Source organism: Manduca sexta, chromosome 17 (genome assembly GCF_014839805.1).
Source record: "Manduca sexta isolate Smith_Timp_Sample1 chromosome 17, JHU_Msex_v1.0, whole genome shotgun sequence".
In the NCBI taxonomy this organism is placed as follows: Eukaryota; Metazoa; Arthropoda; class Insecta; order Lepidoptera; family Sphingidae; genus Manduca; species Manduca sexta.
In genome coordinates this window covers 8,274,507-8,296,963 of record NC_051131.1, presented here as the reverse complement: position 1 = coordinate 8,296,963, position 22,457 = coordinate 8,274,507, and the positions used below count along the sequence as shown (strand labels likewise).

The 22,457-nt window shown below is 34.6% G+C and overlaps 2 protein-coding genes across 6 annotated transcripts; one reads left to right on the top strand and one right to left on the bottom strand.

Moving 5' to 3' along the window:
* Nucleotides 1-5,693: 5,693 nt before the first annotated feature.
* Nucleotides 5,694-16,396, top strand: LOC115443168 (tyrosine decarboxylase). Its single transcript, XM_030168455.2, has 10 exons — nucleotides 5,694-6,099; nucleotides 9,929-9,980; nucleotides 10,051-10,121; nucleotides 10,193-10,429; nucleotides 11,535-12,074; nucleotides 12,156-12,345; nucleotides 12,895-12,959; nucleotides 14,967-15,184; nucleotides 15,569-15,649; nucleotides 16,125-16,396. The coding sequence occupies exons 1-10, from the start codon at nucleotides 5,785-5,787 to the stop codon at nucleotides 16,234-16,236; spliced, it is 1,881 nt and encodes a 626-aa protein (XP_030024315.1). The 5' UTR covers nucleotides 5,694-5,784; the 3' UTR covers nucleotides 16,237-16,396.
* Nucleotides 16,397-17,392: 996 nt separating this feature from the next.
* On the bottom strand, nucleotides 17,393-21,739 carry LOC115443163 (methylosome protein 50). Of its 5 annotated transcripts, none has more exons than XM_030168443.1 (7): nucleotides 21,705-21,739; nucleotides 21,315-21,465; nucleotides 19,377-19,546; nucleotides 19,020-19,205; nucleotides 18,718-18,883; nucleotides 18,425-18,596; nucleotides 17,393-17,644 (listed from the first exon to the last, which is right to left on the bottom strand). In XM_030168443.1, the coding sequence occupies exons 1-7, from the start codon at nucleotides 21,717-21,719 to the stop codon at nucleotides 17,440-17,442; spliced, it is 1,065 nt and encodes a 354-aa protein (XP_030024303.1). In that variant the 5' UTR covers nucleotides 21,720-21,739; the 3' UTR covers nucleotides 17,393-17,439. The 5 variants fall into 5 exon arrangements, with proteins under 5 accessions (XP_030024303.1, XP_030024305.1, XP_030024304.1 ...); XM_030168445.2 differs by lacking the exon at nucleotides 21,705-21,739 and adding an exon at nucleotides 21,600-21,692; XM_030168444.2 differs by lacking the exon at nucleotides 21,705-21,739 and adding an exon at nucleotides 21,576-21,671.
* Between the last annotated feature and the right edge of the window lie 718 nt (nucleotides 21,740-22,457).

The window sequence follows — 22,457 nt, the reverse complement described above, 5'->3', positions numbered from 1 at the left end:
TCGCGTATTTTAAAAGATGACTTAGGACTTGCAGCCTATAAGAGACGCACTGGCCATTTCTTAACTGATAATTTAAAGAAGAATAGGGTGGTAAAATCGAAACAACTACTGAAGCGGTACGCAAAGGGAGGTCACAGAAAAATTTTGTTTACGGATGAGAAAATTTTTACAATTGAGCAACATTTTAACAAACAAAATGACCGTATTTATGCTCAAAGCTCTAAGGAAGCTTCCCAATTAGTCGACAGAGTGCAACGTGGACATTATCCGACTTCAGTGATGGTTTGGTGGGGTGTTAGCTATGAAGGAGTGACTGAGCCATATTTTTGTGAAAAAGGTATCAAAACATCGGCACAAGTGTATCAAGATACCATTCTTGAGAAGGTAGTTAAGCCCCTTAACATCACCATGTTCAATAACCAAGTATGGTCCTTCCAGCAAGACTCGGCGCCGGGTCATAAAGCTCGGTCCACGCAGTCTTGGTTGGAATCGAACGTTTCGGACTTCATCAGAGCTGAAGACTGGCCGTCGTCTAGTCCCGATCTTAATCCGCTGGATTATGATTTGTGGTCAGTTTTAGAGAGTACAGCTTGCTCTAAACGCCATGATAATTTGGAGTCCCTAAAACAATCTATACGATTGGCAGTGAAGAATTTTCCCATGGAAAGAGTGCGTGCTTCTATTGATAACTGGCCTCATCGTTTAAAGGACTGTATTGCAGCCAATGGAGACCACTTCGAATAAGCTTTTTATATTTTTAATTGTTTTATATTTATGTATTAAACTGACACACTGTAAAAGTAATAAATGTTATTTGCAGTTAACAATTTTCTTTTTTCTTTATTACAATATTTATGGCAAGACTAGGTATACTTATAATAAATCTGTAGAGAGGTCAATTCTGTACATGAAATATATTTCCAAAATAACTGGGGGTGATTAGGGATCGATACTGATGCCAAAAATGCAATTAGTAAAATTTTTGTCTGTCTGTCTGTATAACCGTTATAGAAACAAAAACTACTCGACGGATTTTAACGAAATTTGGTACAATTATTTTTCATACTCCTGAGCTGGTTATAGTATACTTTTCATCACGCTACAATTAAAGCTAAAAGGAGCATAGCAGTGATGGAAAATGTTGGGAAAACGGGAGAAGTTACTCCATTTTTTAAGCTTCCGTCATTTCGTGTGCAACCTTAATGGTTAAAAGTTCCTTCGATTTCACCAGGATCCCATCATCAGACCCTGACCGGACAATCGGACCACCTGCATACCACCATAAATTAAAAAAACATCCCGACAAATTGAGCACCTTCTCCATTTTTGAAACCCGAAATCCACGCGGGCGAAGCTGCGGGCGGAAGCTAGTAAATAAATATAAATGTGTTATTGGATAAATCGAAACATTTTAACGTGCATTTTAATTCTACAGAGTTACAACTTTTATACTTACAGTAAATTTTAAGAGAATTAAAATAACTGAATCTACATTTCCATAAAATGAGAACTCTCCTGATAAGAAAGGGGGACTATATTATTAAAATAGAGTTGTGGTGTAGTGTAGGGCAAAAGTGGAAAGGTGTGTCAATTTCTCAGACGCAATCGTCAGGAATATTTAGGGTAAAAGGATGGCCTGAAGCCTCCTGAATATTCATGTGGCCGCACTTGTGGACTTGTCTGAACGACATGAAATTCTTTCACAAATTTCGCATTATTTAAATAATTTTAAACGTAACACCTAAACTGCGTTACATGACATGTATCTGATGATCTGGTAAAGAAATAATGGTTTTTAAAATTATTATTAAGCATATCCAAAAATCCTGGAAGAATAACAGTAGGAAGGAAAGCATTTTGTCTTGTTGACATTTTTTGGCTGAAGAGAGCCCGTGCGGGGGCGTAATGGGCTAACAAAGACGAGAGTTACAATTTCATTGATTGATCGTCGTTGATTTTAGACAGCTCAGAACCTAGGTGCGCAGAAATAAGATTCAAGACAGCTTTTTTAATAAAGTAATAAAAACTATGGACGCGAATTTATTTTTGATAGGCTTACCTACATTATCAGATAAAGGCAGTACATTAAGGTTAATCTTGTTACATAATGATTTTCCTTTAACTGTTTAATTCTAATATTCAAGAGGTTTTTAATGTAAATTGCTTAAAAACTGTGTGTAGGTAACATACGCGTTTCGTTTATGGCCTCTATGATTTTTTAATTAAGCTGGCTTGAGTGTAATTACCTTTCAGCGGTTGCTACAAATTTTTGTAAACCTAATTTTAAATAATAAATCAGGTTTATCTCTTCGAAAATCATAAATATCGTAATAAGTCCTAACTGAATGGGCCACTGCCTCGGTGGCGTAGTTGTATTGCATGCCCGGTACAATAGCGCTCTGAGGTCCTGGGTTCGAATCCCGGGTCGGGCAAAGTGATATTTGGGTTTTTCTGCTCAGTATCAGCCCGGAGTCTGGAATTTGTGCCCGATATGGCGATAGGCTCGCCCCCTATCACATCATGGGACGGAACATACTTGGCGAAAAGTGGGTGCCCTAGTTGCGCCTCTGCATACCCCTTCGGGGATAAATGCGTGATGTTATGTATGAATGGGCCACCATTTGTTAACCACTGACCATTCGTACCGACCTGCGACCATATGACGCGATGTTCTCTTCTCAGTCGGGGTCATTACCTTCTAAGAAGTACAGGCGACTTAATAATGCGTCACCTAAATCAATAAATGGGCGGGATGAATTTAAAAGACTAATTTTGGGGTTTCTAACCATATATTATTAACATATCAAATTTGGCGAATCTACAGTTACTTTTTATCGACCTATTTAATTATAGCATTAAGACTAGGAATATTATTCAGTCGTTATTTCGGTGCATATAAAATTCTTCGGTGACCAATAATGATGACTGACGCTAATATTTTTTCTGAGACTACTATTTCAATCAGTGGCGAATGTTCTATACAACCCGATTCCTATCGGCTTCCTGTTTTGGTTTATTTACTTTTGTATAATTTTTTTTACGTTATATTGGTCGCGATATGTTAACTAAGGCAATTCATTAGCTTCTGGTTACCTTTTGTAAATTTTCACGCGCCATTGATTACTATACGTATCTACATTATGCAGATTGTAAAGATTTTATTTTTTATTTAAAATAATGGATATGATGCCATTGATATACGATGCTACGAAGTGAACACATATATCACGCCTTTATCTCTGAAGGGGTAGGCAGAGGTGCGACAAGGTCACTCACGTTTCGTCAAGTGTGTTACGTCCCATGGTGTGTTAGGTTATCCGTATCGCGCATCCAATACAACTGCGCTACCGAGGCTCTCACATATTTAAATATTAACAGTCTTACTTATAAACTTGTTTTAGCGTTAAGAGGTGATTAAGTACTGCTTAAATATCTGTCAAAAACATCATCGTTTTCATAGTTTAAACCTTATTAAGATGCAAGATGGCGGGTTTTGACGTAAAACTAATCGAGTAAATTTGTATTTTAACTAAGCATGACTTTGCGACAATTTATAAATAAGAATGTTATTTAAAAAAACATAAATCCATATCGCTATTTTTTGTTCATAATTCAGAACCAGTGATTAAAGAACACACAGAACCTGTTGCATGTACCATGAGCTGGATTACAATGCTCTCACATATTATCCGATGCTTTTAAATGCTTAAATCTGTATAAGAGTATTTCATCCCAGATCAAAGCAAGATGAAAACTACCGCATTGTAGAATTATTATATATAAGCTTGTGTTAATACAATGTACATATTTCAAGGTTTATATCTTGTTATATGACAGAAAACATATTTTTAGGTAAATTAATAAATGATAATTAATTTATCAGAACTTGCATAAATGTGCTGGTACACGCACAACGGCCCGACCTACTACGGGCTAAGTGCGGAAAAAGGAGCCCCTCATCATAGAACATAGAAATGTGCTGGTATATATGAAAGTACCACGACAAGGTAAAGGGTGTTTAGTACCTGTGCTTAATTCAATTTCGAAATTAGTCATCCATACTTATGAACCTACTATTTTTAATGCATCAGACATTTGAATGCTCAGCTATTTACCAGCCGAATATTAGACAAAATACGATTTAATTATTACATTTCCAAAATTTTTTGTTTTTTTTTCAATTGTCTATTTTCGTTTCTCGGTGCTAACATAAATTATAAATTGAATATTCTTCCTGAAGTATTATTGTTGTCTCTATTACTATTCCAGAATATTCTGTTTATATTGTAATTGTTTTTAAGGATATAATAGTTTAAATAACGCAGTAAGTTGTGCTTACTATTATCAATAGGTTTATGTAAGAACTTTGAAATGTAGTAACTATTGTTAAAATATCACAAACTAAGGTCTTACGCAATAAAAATATGAAAATTAAAATACCTATCCAAACATTGACGAATATCTAACTAACTTTTGAATAGACTATTGTAAAACTTCAAAGTATCTATACAAGGTTCGCTGAAATTTTAAAAATATTAATAGAACCCAGAACAAACAATACTTATTTCACAACCAAAAAATAAGAAAAGTTTAAAGAACACTTATAAATTTGATTAAGCATCTTAATTCATGTTAACCTCTACTCTTAAAAGTTATTAGAATTATATTACACATGATAAAAGAAAAAATCGAGAAGTCAAATACATACTTAAAACATTTAGCTGACACAATGAAGTGGCATCACGTGGCATCGAGGGCGGGCGGCGAGCGCGCGGCGGGCGGCGGACTATCATTGGTCGCGCGGACTCACACCGCGCGCTGTGCACGAGAGCAGCGGCTGCGGTAGCGAATGCGCGTACCCTACATCACATGACTAAATAACGAAACGCAAAACGAAAGAAATCGAGCACTATAAAAATAATGTCATATGAGTATGCATTTCTTAGGCGTAGTGCAAAGGCTGTTAAATTGTTGCCGAAAACCCCAGATTACGATGAAAACAACCGTAGCCGAAGTTTATGAAGCAAAAAGAACAGGAAACGGAAAACATTACTCTGTATATATGTACATATAAATTGTCATTATTAGAATAGCACCTTATAATTTGATTATGATTTTCTACTCTGTTTTTGTAAGTTTCTGAAAGGAGAACATACATAATAGAGGTAGAACGAAGGTTCAACTTGTATGCGAACTTACCATAAGGATAGCGTAGAATTGATAATAAAAACAAAATTACAGAAATGATACGAAATAATTACTAGGCCCAAACTGAAGCTCGTAATTTATTTGACCAGTAATTTATAGAATAGGTACATTATAACATGCCAAAATAAAAACTTAAGCTCATGTTGTTACCCTTTGTAGATAACGTAATATTTCACATAAAACTATATCTCAAAATTTCAATATCTAGTTGCTATTATTTAATATTTGAAATGCCTAGACTGAATAAACAAAATATTGTGGTCCATATTTGGGTACATGCCTGTGGCCTAAAACACAAAAGTGACATTTAATGTAAGAAATTATTTGATATAATAGTCTGCTAGGTATACACAATTAAATCGTATAGAAAACCGCTAATCGCTCGTATTAGAACTCTACATCAGAATGATTCCCAGCGAAAGCCTTCATGCTCGCATCCACCCCCCGCACGCCGCCCGTCCTCTCAACCGCAGGAGTGCTGGCTGTGGTCGTCGAGTCAGCCGGAAGCCGTCGCGGCGCTGACACCGCACTCCCATCGCTTACATTTTAAAAGAAACTTCGAAACTAACTCAAACAATGGACGTGGAGGAGTTCCGTGTACGAGGAAAGGAGATGGTGGATTATATCTGCACGTATATGACCACCTTGCGATCGAGGCGGGTGACGCCGTCGGTAGAGCCGGGATACTTACGGACTGAGCTGCCTACTGAGCCGCCTTACCACCCGGAGTCATGGGACGAGGTCATGAGCGACGTGGAGAAGAAGATCATGCCGGGGGTAACGCACTGGCAGCACCCGCGTTTCCACGCGTATTTCCCCTCGGGAAACGCATACCCGTCGATACTTGGTGACATGCTGTCGTCTGGCATCGGATGTATTGGATTTTCTTGGGTAGGTACTTTACAGTACATATTCATCTTCGCGTTTATTGACCGAAACATATATAAAAATAGATACTATAGATTTTTTTTTCGTGAAAATGATGTAATATATAATTTTAATTCCGCTTTAAAACAAAATCTCCAGAAAAATATAAGGTCCTTAAGTTACTTATTATTCAGGAAAAAAAATAAACGCGAGCGGAGCAGCGATCAAAATTTAAAAGTTATGATAAGGGCATAAATTTTTTCAAACTCTTAATACCATTTATTAGTTTTAAAATTCATTTGCTGTTAAGCCTTTGGGACAAAATGAGACCATATTCGGTAAGTCTAAGTTATACAGGTAGATATATTTTTTAATGTATTCGTGCAATTATTTACCTTTCTTTTTCCCATAAAATCAGACGTGTTTCACTCAGATGGGCATCGGTGAGTATCGAGGATCCGGGTAGATACAATTTAGGTTCTACAGCCCTGCTTTTTGATCAATCCTTGGCTTTGGATAGAAATTACTTATTAAAAATAATTCAATTGGCGTAAACTCAATATATCTGTAGTAATTTGTCGAGGATTCAGCACATAAAATTGTGGTGTGCCCAGCTGACGCAAATCAAAGTTTGAAATGGCAGTAAGAATAAGCGGAATGTCTCTAAATCGCTTAACAAACGTTTTCTAATAATTAACTCAAACCTATTACTTTTATACTTACCATTTATTTACTAAAACATACGTAATACTACAAACAGTTCATTTGTTTACGAGCCATGACGCGGCAATCGAACTTTAAAAAAATCTTATTTTTGGCTGGGTACCTTCTATATGTATATACTTTCGTATCATAGTATCGCTGATAATGTAATGTCCTATACCAAAAATACATGTGGTATTGCCAAAATATTAAATTTACATTTTTTCCACATCCATGAACCTGAAGCAAATTTTGAAATTAACAGCTTTGTTAATAGCACGTAATTTCATCCTATGCAAACGTAAAAATGGAAATGTGAAGTAATTCTTATGACCAATGTTTATGAGGTTTACTTAAATAACATTTTTAAATATGTAGTTTAGCAAACCAATAACACTTTTGAAGTTAATGAGTCTATTTCTTATCTAAAATGTGAAGTTGTTATCTTAAATTCTATTAGTGGAGATTGTTTTACTGTTGGCGAATAATTACTTGTCGATAGCTGTATTAAAATGACTAAATTAAAATCACGTTTCCTAGATTATCTTATATCGAATTGAATAATATAACTATTGGTCTCATATGTACTTAAAATTATAAAATACAACGTATGCAAGTGCGCCACACATTGCCCACGCCATTTAATTAAATTGCAAATTCAATGGCTTCAGCTAACACCAATATTATCTTCAAATAAACGCTGTGTATATTATGAGGCATATTTAATTAATTTTTTATAGTAATTAAAATAATTTATTTAGTTAAAATTTACTTAATGGTTTTATGGATAGAAATTTATTCATTAAGTTTAATATTTATTATTATTTATATACAGATACTAGGATTAAACTATGTAAGTAACTATTTATCCTTTATTAAAAACTATAAAAAAAATATTATATAGAAACAAGTACATGTTGAATATAACGTCTAGATTACCTTAATCCTTAAGCAAGCTATCTATGTCTTACCTTAATCAATAACTCACTGGACTCACTGGACACCAAGTTAATCAACGTGAATACAATCGAAAGCAAACATGTACTTATTTAACGGATAATACACTATTTGACAATCTGCATCTATATCTAAAGTACAGTGTAAGTTTATGCCTAGACGTCAGATATCGATTGCAACAGTATTGATTATACCTTCTAATAATTGTTCTTTTAAATAACTAATGTTTGTTACGAGGTACAAGGGACATTCGAGAACTTATGTATATCTACTAGTTTCCAATTAGTTTTCATTATTAGAGCATCTATCTATCTATACTGTTGTTTTATTATATAAAGCTGAAGAGTTTGTTTGTTTGTTTGACCGCGCTAATCTCAGAAACTAGAAATTACTGGTTCGAATGTAAAAATATCATTTATAGAGGTAGGCTATAGGCTAATATCACGTTACGACCAACAGGAGTGGAACATTAATGAAAAATGTTTCAAAAACTTGGAAAATTTATTCCTTTTTAGAGCTTCCGTTGGGTAAACGGTTATAGTTATGCAACAATCATGTATGGCGGATCTCTACCTCTTAAAACGTTCTAAAAATATTTTTTTTTAAAACAAAGACCCCGCCGCATCATTCTGCCTGTCTGAACGTGATATACTCAAAAATTATCGAATTGATATCGATGAAATTTGGTATGGTGATAGTATGAGACCCTGTGAAGGACATAGACTACTTTATATCCCGGGAAAATATATAACAGGACTGTTATCCCGGAAAAATCTTTCATGTGAGTTAAGCCGCGAACAAAACTATCGGATATAAAATGTACATGTTCGATTATTACATTAATTTGTAGTCTATTGCGCAAATCATTCAAAAGTAAATTCATAATTACCAAAAACGACTTACCTATAGCCTAGCATAACATGCATTGTATTTATCTTTAAAATTTTAGTTATCTTATATTGCGATTTCACAAGAGAATCAAAACTAATAACGTACTATCCCTTTGAAATATCCTAAGTATTATAAAATTTGGCAAGAAGTTATTTCTTATCCGAAAACCGTAAATATGTATTTATATACTTAAATACCTTACTTATAACTTTATAAAGAAACCTCCTCCGGTGCGCGAGTCCAACTCACACGTGTCTAATTTTTCATGTAGCAAGAGCAATTTTATTAATTTAGGGATTTTTTAAATAGGCCCTAACACTTCATTTAAAATTTTACTAATAACAAATTTAGCTAATATATAACAAACTATTTGGAAAATACCTATCACAAAGATTTGACAGCGGATCCGCCAGCGTTTAAGCCCGTAGCTGCGCTATAAAGTAGATTACAGCACTCGGTTTAATAAAAGAAGGATATTTAGAATTGGTTTAGTAATTTCAAATATAATCTATAGGTTCAAACGCCTAAATTTATAAACGTTACCTCTCTACCTAGTCTACAACAGTAAAGACTAACAAGTAGGCGGTATGTAAGGTTAGTATTAAATCGTTAAAATCATGACATATATAATTATGTTTCCATTGGGCTCCTATAAATTAAGTAAATTGTCTAAATTGATATTAATCATCTAACTACTTATAATAAAGTCCCTCGGAATATTAACTACTAGCGACCCGCCCCGGCTTCGCACGGGTATAACATAACAAAATAACAGTATTTCTCCACTATTTAATGGATGTTTTTATACATATAATAAACCTTCCTCTTGAATCACTCTATCAATTAAAAAATACCGCATCAAAATCCGTTGCGTAGTTTTAAAGATTTAAGCATACATAGGGACATAGGGACAGAGAAAGCGACTTTGTTTTATACTATGTAGTGATTTACTATACTAAAGGTATAGGTAGCTAGCTCGTTGAGGATTTTTTTTAAATTTAAATAAATTACTTCGTTTTACACTAACTATAAGCTAGTGTGACCGAAGATCCATGTTTTAGGTTTTTTTTTCTAGTGCAATAACATATTACGAATTTGCTAGTTCTTTTATTACAAAATTTTGTAATATATATATAATAATAAATATATTTCAATTTAGTCAAAGGTTTTTCTTTATATTATATATTTTTATGAAACGATTTTATTAAGATTTTAAAATTAGGCGGGCCTTCAAAGATTCCGTTAACTTATGGTACGTGTATACTCTAAATATTATTAATTATATCAATAATAACTTTTCTAGGCGGCCAGTCCCGCTTGTACTGAACTGGAGATCATCATGCTAGATTGGATGGGTAAGTACCGAGTAAGTAACATTTCAAAGAAATATTATTATTAAGTACTGATTTTTCTCTTTGTTTTTAGGAAAAGCTATAGGTTTACCTCCGGCTTTTTTGGCACTTGAAGAAGGAAGCAAGGGTGGCGGTGTAATAGAAGTAATATTTTTTATCCTTTAGTGTTTTTAAGTAACGCTATCATATAATTGTATTTTCATAATCAATTTCAGGGGTCGGCTAGTGAATGCGTTCTTGTATCAATGCTGGCCGCCAGAGCAAATGGCATTAAAAGATTGAAACACCAATTTCCAAACGTAGACGAAGGACTGTTGCTATCAAAATTGATCGCTTATTGCTCCAAAGAAGCACATTCGTGTGTCGAGAAAGCAGCAATGATCTGTTTCGTTAAGCTTCGTATTCTGCAACCCGATGAACATGGATCCTTAAGGGGTGATACTTTAAAAGAGGTTGGTAACGAACATCTATTAAACCTTAACCATTTTGTGATCGGGCCGCGAGTTCTTAATAGAATTTTTCATAAGTATTGTGTTGGTTTAAATGAATATGGGAAATAAAGTGTAGTGCAAGGCGGTGTGCAGATAATCGGGCCGTAATTGAAGAGGCTGAGCGGACGGCACCGGTGCCGTGGAGGCGCTATCCCACTTTTAATGAATCGCCTGTGGATTCCGGAAATACGTTGCGAGCCGAGCCGTAATGGAGCCGCATTGTGTGCCACTTTCTATGCCGTAAATATTGAAATTTCACGATACGATATGATCCCGTTATGAAAATATTTTCTAATTGCAAATACCTAGGATGGTTAAGCTATAAAATGATTTAAATCATATTCTACAAGGCGTATCAATAAACAACAATAAGCATAACGTGGCCTGCATACTTACAACAAAGATTTTCGTAATAAATAATTACGTTATGGTGCTTAAATGGTTGTAGTATTACTATTCGCAATATATAAATAAATAAAAAAATAATATCAGCCCTGTAAGTACTATCCCACTGCTGGGCATGGGCTTCCTCTACTACTGAGATGGTTTGGCAATATATGTGTTGTGTAACATAATTAAGGAACGCATTATCTGTTAACCGCCGCAATAGGTAATTCTATTTGTTGTTAGAAATATTAACATGTGGAAAGAATGACGAATATAGTGGACATATCAAAAGCCATGTAAATTTTTTCCTTATCCTAGGTTATTGTTACCTATAAATGTGCTAATATCCGTAAAGAATCAGTTAAAAATAAGTATTTTGCCAAATGTCTTAAACAATACAATCATAAAATTGTAGGTTATTACTTTTCATATGAGTTGATTAACTTAAATAGGTAGTTAGTTGACAGTTTCGTAAAACAATATTAGCAAGTAATAACTACAATGGCGAATTTAATGTAACTTTTGTCGCGGTGGTATAAGTAGGTAATAATTTTATACACCTACCATGAATTTAGGTAATATAAGTTCAGTTATCCGTTCAATTACCCAAATTAATCTAAAGCCATATGGAACATTTTATAACGGATATTAAACGATGATGATGATATGCTCCTGATAGGCGATGGAAGAAGACGAAGAAGCCGGTCGCGTGCCCTTTTTTGTGGCGACAACATTGGGTACGACGTCGTGCTGTTCGTTCGACAATCTTCCGGAGATTGGTCCGGTCGTACGCAAGTTTCCATGTGTGTGGCTGCACGTCGACGCCGCTTACGCCGGCAGCTCCTTCCTCTGCCCCGAGCACAAACATCATCTTGCTGGAGTTGAATACGCAGACTCTTTCAACACCAATCCTAATAAACTCATGCTAACTGCCTTTGATTGTTCACTGTTATGGGTCACCAATCGCTACTTGCTGACGTCAGCGCTTGTCGTCGACCCACTTTATCTCCAACATTGCTACGACCATACTGCGATCGACTATCGTCATTGGGGCGTACCACTAAGCCGGAGGTTCCGATCACTGAAACTGTGGTTCATGCTGAGGAGCTACGGCATTAGCGGCTTACAGAAATATGTGCGAAGACATTGCGAGTTAGCCAAGTATTTCGAAAAAATGGTGAAAAAAGACGACAGGTTTGAAGTATGCAACCAAGTGAAGGTATAGTATACTATATATTTTTGTGAAGCAATTATTTAACTTTTATTCTAATTTTTAACAACTGTAAATTGTTTATTTTAGTTGGGGCTAGTGTGTTTCCGCCTCGTCGGTGGGCCTGACGAAACGACCGAGCACGTCGATGAGTTAAATAAGAAATTGTTGACTAATATCAACGCTTCCGGAAAATTACACATGGTACCAGCGTCGGTCCGCGATCGCTTTGTCATCCGATTTTGCGTTGTGACTCAACACGCCACCCGTGAAGATATTGGTAACATAAGTTTTGACTTTACCTTCGATAACCATAGGCTTATATATATATTTAATAGCTAAATTATTGTTGCTAACTTTATAATTAGTCATAACTACTGTCGCCATACACACAGCCAGCAGTCTTACACAGCAAAATAATACTTAGATACTAACTACAACGGATTACAATTAGTATGTATCAAATTAAAATGAACTGCAAGGTTGTAATATTATTGATCTAGTGCAGCACATTTAGAGGATAAAAAATGACCATGGGTTTATATTTATATTGATACCCTGAATGTCAAAGTTAAGAAATCACTATCAATAACATTTTAGTAGCTTAGTTTTGTATTTGTAACTGATGTGGCAAACGGCTCCCTACTCTCATGTCGCTGACAACTCAGTGAAATGTAAATGTAGTAATCGTACATTCGGGTAAACAATTGTAACTTATGCAAAGATTTTCCACTATCTGATTACTTACCGAATTTGATAGGAATACGATATTACGATATTTTTCTTTATACTTAAATGCGATTTAAAAAAATCTTATTCGTAATTACAGAAACTGCCTGGGACATCATTACGGACTTTGCCACAGAGTTGTTGGAGGGACCGGATAAAGAGAGAGTATGTTTCCGATATCCCAAACTAAGAGCGCATTCACATTACGCGTAGGACTGCGTCCAGGCGCTACGGTGAATGTGCAAAGAAACGCGACTCTCCGGTTAATTTGCGTACAGCGTATTTCAATCCGTCTTTCTACTCGTAAAACAATAATAAAAACCTGAGATGACATATCGTCGGGAATAGAATAATACCTCGTAACTAGCAATAGTTAATACCGCACTATAAATACTGTATTAAATCCATATTGACATTAATACATAAAATCCAAAGTAAACAGCGACACTTTCTATTTTAACTATCTCCTGAAAATATTTTTTGTCACTTACGCTGTATCTACAAATGCTAATTAAAACGCGGTATTGAACTATACCCGACGACATCCAACTACCTATAAACAATAACATTTCGTTATGTATAATATTATAGGAAGTAAGTAGATTTAAATTTCGAACATCGAACTAAAGAGCACCTAACTTTGTCGATTTAATTTTAGTTTATTATTGCTTAATGGATGGTGTTATTACTTTCAGATTTCAACGATTCTATTGTATTAAATAATAGCTTTTGTCCCATTAAACTCACGCGTACCTATATCCCTATATTATTGATACATACACGTATATTATTTTTGTAGTTAGTTTCAATTAGTTTTTTTGTATTCATCCCATGATTGATTATAAGTCTATTGTGTTTCGGAAAAGTCAAGTTACTTTAAAAATAAAGTAACCAGAATTGTAGGCTCTTCCGGAAAACATAATGTGAATAAGTAGTTATTATATTCTACAGACTCATATGAAGGTATTAAAACTATTAATTAGTTGTAAGGCATCACTTCTCAAACATCAGAAGTTCTGAACCTACCGTTTAATCTATTGCGAGGAAATAAGCATATTTTAAATTCAGGTCAGCAAAATCAATATGTAGCCTATAAGCAGAGGGACCTGTCATTCTAAGCCAGGTAAGTATTCACTTAAACGTTATTTAATTTTGAGGTTATTATTTGGCAGATACATTAGGACGTGTGCTAAGTATATTGCTTTGGCATCGATATAACTAAGTATTTACATTACATACCATCTATAGACGACCTCATGCTTGCTACATATAACATGCCATGTTAAGTGTAAACATTTAAATGTTAGTACATTGGAACCAATTTCCTGTACTTAATACGATTTATCATCTTGGATTAAGATTACTGCTCAAAGCCTAACAATGCTCATCGATTTCACTTGACTGAACTTGAACTATAAAGAATAACATAAAGTTCATCCATGAGATAAAATCATATGGAATGTGTTGAAAAACTCAGTTGGATGGTTGCAGAAGAAGAATACTTCTTTATGACTTTATGGAATAAAACAAATGTAAAAAAATCCATCTATCCACTTTTTTATTGATTATCTCTAATGCATTCGGTGTACTTCACAGATCTGAAAATAAGATAATTTATACCTATCTGGATATATAATTTACTTTTTGTTTTTTCTTCCCTAAATACGTCAATTATTACGTAAGTACTACGTGACAGATCACGCAATTAAGTATTAACTTACCTATATCTAACCCCGATATACATGTTGAAATTTTTAAATAATAACGCCATTTATTTCATGCTGGTGAAGGATACGCAACTGTGGAAAAAATCGCTTTCGCCTTTTGTCTATGTACGCAAAGCAACAGATGACCCACTTCAAAAACTTTAACTTTCCTATTATTATCTATATAAATATACATTGACGTAGCGTCGGAGGGAGGTAATAGTTTTATGGAGGTGGGAAAATGTCTAAAATAAAATCTTCCCAAAATTGTAACTTCGTAGATCGTTCTTTCATATTTTTTTCACAAAAGTGGCTAATGGTTATATTGAAACAAATTGTTAAAATTAGTAATCTTTGTCTTTATAATATCGCTTTAGTACTATAACCATAATGGTGTTATATATGCATAAAAACCTCGTCCAATGTAACAGTAGCTAGTAATGTTAATGTAAAATAATGTTACCAGGATTTGAACGAAGAGCGCGCGCGTCGCAACCGCGCCGCACTTGCCCACAAGCGTTCGTTCTTCGTGCGTATGGTGAGCGACCCGAAGATCTACAACCCAGCGATCAACAAGACCCCACCCCCGGTGGCGACGTCGCCCGTGTCGCCCCCCGCCGCAGCGCCCGCCACGCCCGACACTCCTTCCGACTCCGGCTCCCTGCAACTTCAACCACCTACCCCGTAAGTGCTATAGAAAAACATACCATTCTGCACATTATAAAATATAGAATAGAAATACCCAAGGCAGTAATACATAGTTGTATCAATTCATTCCAAAGAGTTCTAAGATTATATTGTATACTTATTGTTGAATGTCTTTGGTTAATTCTAATCTAATACAATAGCATACACCCCATATTTTGTGTCTACCATACAATAACAGTCATACACAGAAGTCAATCGTATCCTATTGTTTTATTGTTACTAACCTTAGGAAGGTACATTCAGTACCATAAAACAATAGATATCTAAGGTACTTATACATAAAACTTAGTTCATAATTAATTAAATTTTAGTGGATAAGTATACTAAAATACTTAGCACCTTACATTTGTAATTTTACAGAAAGCAATCATCTTGGATCAGCTGGCCCCTTGGGTTCTTTTTCCAGAGTGTTGATCATGATGCCAACGACTTGCCGCTAAGGTACTTTACCTAACAAAAACTTATTCCCTGATAAACATTTTCTGATACTTTAGGAAAGCATCATAGTATAGTCCTTTAAGCCATTTTGTATTAATCTACGTTATATTATTATTATTTGTTATCAGGCAGACAGTTTTCTTAACTAATATGCCTGTATCCTGCGATTCTCGATTCCGGTTTCACTTCCCAGCAAAATATTTGTCAAATTTGTTCTTAAACCCGTTCACATTTTCTGCTGCAACCACACCCTGTGGGAGGTTGTTCCACGCTCCTATCAGTCGTACTTACAAACTTGTTTTAGCGATAAGAGGTGATTAAGAATTTCTTAAAAACCTTTCAAAAACATCACCGGTTTCCTAGTTTATACCTTATTTAGAGTCAAGATGGTATTGACTTACAGCTGATCGAGTAAATTTGTGTTTTAACTAAGCATAGCTTTGTGAATTTTTTATAAGTAAGACTCTATATGTTACAGATTCCGGCATTTAGACACAATGGTGCGTTTGAAGAGTCCCGGGACCCCGAGCCGCAGAGGGTCCTCGCCCTGCGCATCTCCCGAACACCGCGCCTCTTCGCCAAACCATTGACCGACCAGTATTCGATAGCCGGACCTTCTCAATATATATTTATCTTAAATATATACTCCCTTGAGCATTTAAAAGCGTTTTAATACTTATATTCTTCAGTGTTGCGATACCAAAACTATTTGATATTTATTGGTTAATCATATAAAACTTTACATCATGATCATGTTTTTATTATTTAATCACTTCCAACACAAGTCGAAAATTATGAAATGGACGTAACGTTATGATAAAGATATAAAGTATCAGTTTTATAGACATTTATTCAAATACTTATGAATAGGTAGTAGGTACATAGGTACCTAAGCAAAAATAATAGAATTACGAATATGTATGTTGAAAATATAAATTGGTAAAATCACCAGACCTTATGAGTTATAATAAAAAATAAATATAGTCAAGGCGTCCAATTCCGTCTACGGGAGCATATCAGTTTTTTTAAAACTATGACTGTTCTGATCAAAGGACTGCGTTTTAGCAAGATAGGTAAGAGTAAAAAATCCCATATTCACCTATATGGCTATCAAAGCTGAATAGAACGCCTGTAATTGCAAAAAGACAGATTCGCCCCATAGACGGAATAAATCCCCCTGACTATATTTCTAAGGTCGTTGCGGGCTATTATACTATAGAAAGGGCAGGCGCCTATTAGCGGGACGGCTCGGCAGGAAAATTACAATGTCATAGTGGAACTTGAAATTTCAAAGACTATAATAGTTGCTAATACAAACACGAGGTTTCTCTTCTATTAGAGTCGATTTCAATAAACGATCAAGCCTAAACTAATTAGTTATCTGCAGGCATGTAAGAAAATTTATTGACTATCGATCCGAAAATGGCAGTTAGGATCGATTACTACAATTAGCCGTTAAAAGACGATATAGTACGCCATGGGACACAGGACCTAATATTTAAAATATTAATAATATCAGCCCTGTATTATATACTTGCCCACTGCTGAGCACGGGCCTCCTTTACTACTGAGAGGGATTAGGCCTTAGTCCACCACGCTGGTTTTAAATAAATAATAATAATTTAAAATATTGTATTATAGTAAATATTATTATTCGAATTTCTGAAATCAACCTAAAAGAAGAAACTATATACTGCTACTATATTTTACTTTGGATTTTACTTTGAAATATAAAAAAAGAAACAGTTAGGTGGTTGGAGCGCATAATATATTATAAAAAACTAATGAAATTATTAACACATTACAGTGTGTGATTTAATTTCCCCGTCCCATCCCAAAGAGTGTAGTATTTTGTCATCTTTTACATCCCATGCCACTCCTCTGACGAAGTTATTATGCGCTTGGCTCTTTTGGTAAGTTGTTTTCACTTTGGTGTCCTCACTTATATCACATACAGTCACAGTTTTATTGTCACAACACACTGCCACTTTGTTGCATCTGCAATATATTTATTATCCTTATAAATTAAGCAAATAGGTCAGCTTGTCCCATAAAATATTTTTTTAACGTGTGTAATCTGAATGCATATAATATACAGGTGTTGTTTTGCATCGCCGCCATATTTTGGAGATTAGTATACTCCACTTATAGAACACGAATCAATGAAAAAATTATTATTATTATTATATACATCAGGCAGGCAGTTGAAACAACTGATAATGCCCGTATCTCGCTATTACTACAGGTTTTCATTTGCAGCTAAGTAATTGTCCAGTCGGTTCTTAAACTGGTATATGTTTCCAGCTGTAACCACATGTTCTGGGAGTTTATTCCACGCTCTGACCAAATTAGTACCGAAAATTACACTTTAAAAAACAATTTATTGATTAAAAATAAAACCACCAGTGTAATGGCAATCACCCCGAACTCATCCCGCGTGGCGTCGATAATTTTCGCGCCACACAGCACACACACACACACACACAAAGTGCTTTGACGCGCGCCTCGGCCGTCGCGACTAGCCGTGTAGTTTGTAAACAGCTGGTGCCGTCCGTGTGTGTGAACTATTCGCGTTGCCATGGGGTCCTATTTTGATATGTAGGTGGGGGTTAATTCTAAATCAACGTAAAATAATTTAAACAAATATTCGGATTCCAGTTTGAGGTAGGACTTACATTGTATTATTAGAGGATTATGTGTACCCATTTACAATAGAATCTTCAAACACGGCAGGGATGCAAAACAACATCTTGTATAAAGAAATTTATAATAACTTACTCAGGGTGTATGGCAATTTTATGTATAGCAGCAGGAAATTCTGTTATATTCAAGGTGGTTTCAAGACTCCTGACATCAACTATACTTAGAATTCCAGCTTCATCTCCAAAAATGATCTTATTTACATCTATCCATTGTAAGCACCGCACACCACAGTTATTTTGATATAGATCTGCAAAATGTGCATAACATTAAAAACTATGATTTGATCAATAAACAAAATTTGCATGCCATTCTGAGAAATACAATTAGTCATTTTTATTGTTTGGTATAAAGTTAATCTGAACAAGTACCCAGGACTGGTTTGTCTACATTTTGATCCCATAGAGAAACATATTGATCCATGGAACATGTTGCAAAGTCCGTGTTTGAATTTGGTCTCACTGACACTCCATATATTGGCTTACTGTGTGCTGCACTGTAGTTCCTTATGCATATCATTCTTTCTATGTCCCATACCTGAAATTTATAATTTTTTATACAGGTACAACTTTTGAAAGAAATAATATTAGGATGCTATTTGAAATTATATTTTAGATGACTAGTGAAAAATATTTTTGAATTTATGAATCTATTAACTATGCAATAGTCAAACCTTGCCATGTCCGTCAGCTCCCACAGTCACATACTCTGCGTCTGGACTTAGACAATCCACTGCAAGTGCTGCATTATCGTGTTCAGCAGCCGATACCTCCTCCGTCCACTGGTGCCATGCATTATGTTGGTCTTCATCTGAGGTGCACCATATACTTACTGCACCACTATCTTCACACAATAATATCTACAACATAAGACTCAAAATAATGTCCACCTTAGGGTCAATATATGACTTAATACATAATTTCAGGTAAACAATATTTTAATGGAGTATTCTAAGTTGAATTTAATAACTAAATTCTATATCTTAATTTAAAATCTCTTAATCAAAAAGTAAAGTTAAAATATGAACTACCTTTTTCGAACTATTAACAAAACAACCATCTGATGTTCCACTTTGTAAATTTATAGCCCGCTTCTCTGATTTCTGTCTTTGCCCTGCCTCATTGACACTTTTGAAAACATCAGCCGCCCCATTCCAGTAGCGGCCTGTTAATTCTGAACATCCTATTAAGGTACTGCCATCTGTAACAAATAGTTTGAGTTACAAGTGTTATGCAAAATAATGTGTCAAACAAGCCATACATCAGATTTCAATGTTTTCACATAATGTTACTATTTCATTTGCAGCTTTTATATGCATATTTCCTAAAATAAATCTGTATACCAGAAGTATATTATAATATATCCATTATTTCATTAATTATATTCTTAAAAATATATTTATGTAATACAATTACTATCTATTAACCAACTATTAAACTACAAAAAAAAAATTATGTAATTGTGTGGTCAAGTTACATATGTGAATGATGTTCAAATTGAGGTTTAAAACATGTGCGCTGAATCATTAGCACATAATGAAATATTTTATAAGACATGTTATTATGAATTTTTCTGTGTAATGTACTTTATTTTTGTTTGTCTTAATACATTCAATCTATTTAATATATATATATATATAAATAAGGGCACATTAGACACACATATTGCATAAAAACTATTTCAATACTTGTTTACTTTAAGAAATACTCATATATATAAGATTTAAATGCATATTGGTTATTATAAAATAATAGTACTTTTCTTTTCATAATTATTACTGCACAAAATTGGATTCGGGCATATAAATACATATCATCCAGGAACAGGCATCCGTCTATACAACAACAATTGTGTTTTCAATTTAAGTATTTTCGTGTACTTTATCTATACTATTATATAAAGCTGAAGAGTTTGTTTGTTTGTTTGAACGTGCTAATCTCAGGAACTACCGGTCGAAACTGAAAAAATCTTTTTGCGTTAGATAGCCCTTTGTTCGTGGAGTGCTATAGGCTATATATCATCACGCTATACCCAATAGAAGCGGAGCAGTAATGGCTAATCTCAGGAACTACTGGTCCAAACTGAAAAATTCTTTTTGCGTTGGATAGCCCTTTGTTCGTGGAGCGCTATAGGCTATATATCATCACGCTATACCCAATAGGAGCGGAGCAGTAATGGCTAATCTCAGGAACTACCGATCCAAACTGAAAAAATATTTTTGCGTTAGATAGCCCTTTGTTCGTGGAGTGCTATAGGCTATATATCATCACGCTATACCTAATAGGAGCGGAGCAGTAATGGCTAATCTCAGGAACTACCGATTCGAACTGAAAAGATCTTTTTATGTTGAATAGCCCTTTGTTTGTGGAGTACTCTAAGTCATATATCATCACGCTATGACCAATAGGAGCGGAGCAGTAATGAAACATGTTGCAAAAACGGCAACAATTTATTAGTTTTGAGAGCTTCCATTGCGTGCGCTGCATAAACGGTTAAAGTTACGCAACAATGATGTATGACGGGATTATTCCTCAAAAAAAGTTCTAAAAAATATATTATAAAACAAAGTCCCCCGCTGCATCTGTCTGCCTGAACGTGTTAAACTCAAAAACTACCCAACGTATTAAGATGAAATTTGGTATGGAGACAGTTTGAGACCCTGGGAAGAACATAGGCTTCCGGGAAACTACTACTTTTATAACGGAAAACTTTAGCCTGAAAAACCTTATAACGCGGGCGGCGCCGCGGGCAAAAGCTAGTTTTTCTTATAAAATATAAAGTACAATTACCCGAAATAACGTACAACACTTTAACATAAAGTACGGGTGGCATCTCTAGAAGCTACTGAGCTATTGATTGCAAAATATAACCTATGTAGCTAAAAATGTTCACCAATTTAAAAAAAAAAATTGTGATACGGAATAAGTATTTACACAAAATGCTAATTTGCGTTAAATAAAAAACAAACCTTCATGTATTCGTAAATAATCCAAATAAAACATAGTGCTTGTGCCAGTCGTGTCGGTCCTATATACTTCAGCATTTAAATGCGGTGGAACTATTTTATTGCTATTTTCCATTTTTATATGTAGTTTTACAACTAGAAGATATGGTCTAATCTGAAAAAAAAATAACTTTTTATATGTATCTCGTCGACCGTTATACAAAATTAAATTATTTGGGGCTAGTACGAATGACAGTTTCGTGTATAGTGGTGTATGGTGTATACCAGAGACCAATAAACTAGACTAACTGGTGTATACAATGACTTGGGTGTATATTTGACAACTTTGGACACTTGAGTCAAGTGTCCAAAGTTGTCAAAAAAAAAAATCGCTTTGACTAAATGTCAAGTTACTTGACATTCGACCATACTGCCTAGTCTTCAATGATAAAAGAAGTATAGAGGATGGGTAATATGGTCACGTGACATGCGGCACATTTCCTGAACAAAATGGCGCCGACTCCGCCCCTTACAATAGTGATATGCTAGTACCGAAAATTTTGTATCGACATCGAAGAATTAAGAGAGACAAACAAGCCCCAAAAAGATCAAATACGAAAGGGGTTAGGAACTACCATAATATAAATATAACAAACCATAATGTAAACAAACAAACTGAAAGTGATTTATAAGTAACAATTGTTAAACAAAGCAGTACCTGTTGTGACAAACATCCAGTTGTGTTTGATCTATATTTGTATGTTGCACTATTCCTTGCTAAAAATTTAAGTTACAGATTAAGATATTTATTTAATACATGATAAATGGAATAAGATAGCGTAGCCAGCAATTATTTGGTTGGTTTTATTTTATTTTTATTATTATGCTCTTTGATCGAGAAACATAACTATGGTTCAGCAAACTAAAATCAATGACCGTAAAATGGTGGTTAAGATAATCAATTATAATAATTATTTGCAATAACAACAATATGATTATGTATCTATTTCCGTGCATGCAAAGGTTGTTCGAAACATAAGACCGCCAATTGTAAAAATATATCTTACATTTCATCTTTATGTTGTTTCTTTTATGTTTATCTATTCTTTTATGTAACAATTCTAATTTTATTCATAGCAATATATTAAAGTAATATTACTATTAGGT

Bases quoted from the DNA above. Each gene is read 5' to 3' on its own strand.
- LOC115443168 (XM_030168455.2), top strand. From the start codon at position 5,785: ATGGACGTGGAGGAGTTCCGTGTACGAGGAAAGGAGATGGTGGATTAT. The intron at 6,100-9,928 runs GTAGGTACTTTA...TAACTTTTCTAG, and splicing joins GATGTATTGGATTTTCTTGG to GCGGCCAGTCCCGCTTGTAC. The intron at 10,430-11,534 runs GTTGGTAACGAA...TGCTCCTGATAG, and splicing joins GGGGTGATACTTTAAAAGAG to GCGATGGAAGAAGACGAAGA.
- LOC115443163 (XM_030168443.1), bottom strand. The intron at 18,884-19,019 runs GTTTGACTATTG...TATAAATTTCAG, and splicing joins GAGCTGACGGACATGGCAAG to GTATGGGACATAGAAAGAAT. The intron at 18,597-18,717 runs GTACTTGTTCAG...CACATTTTGCAG, and splicing joins TGTAGACAAACCAGTCCTGG to ATCTATATCAAAATAACTGT.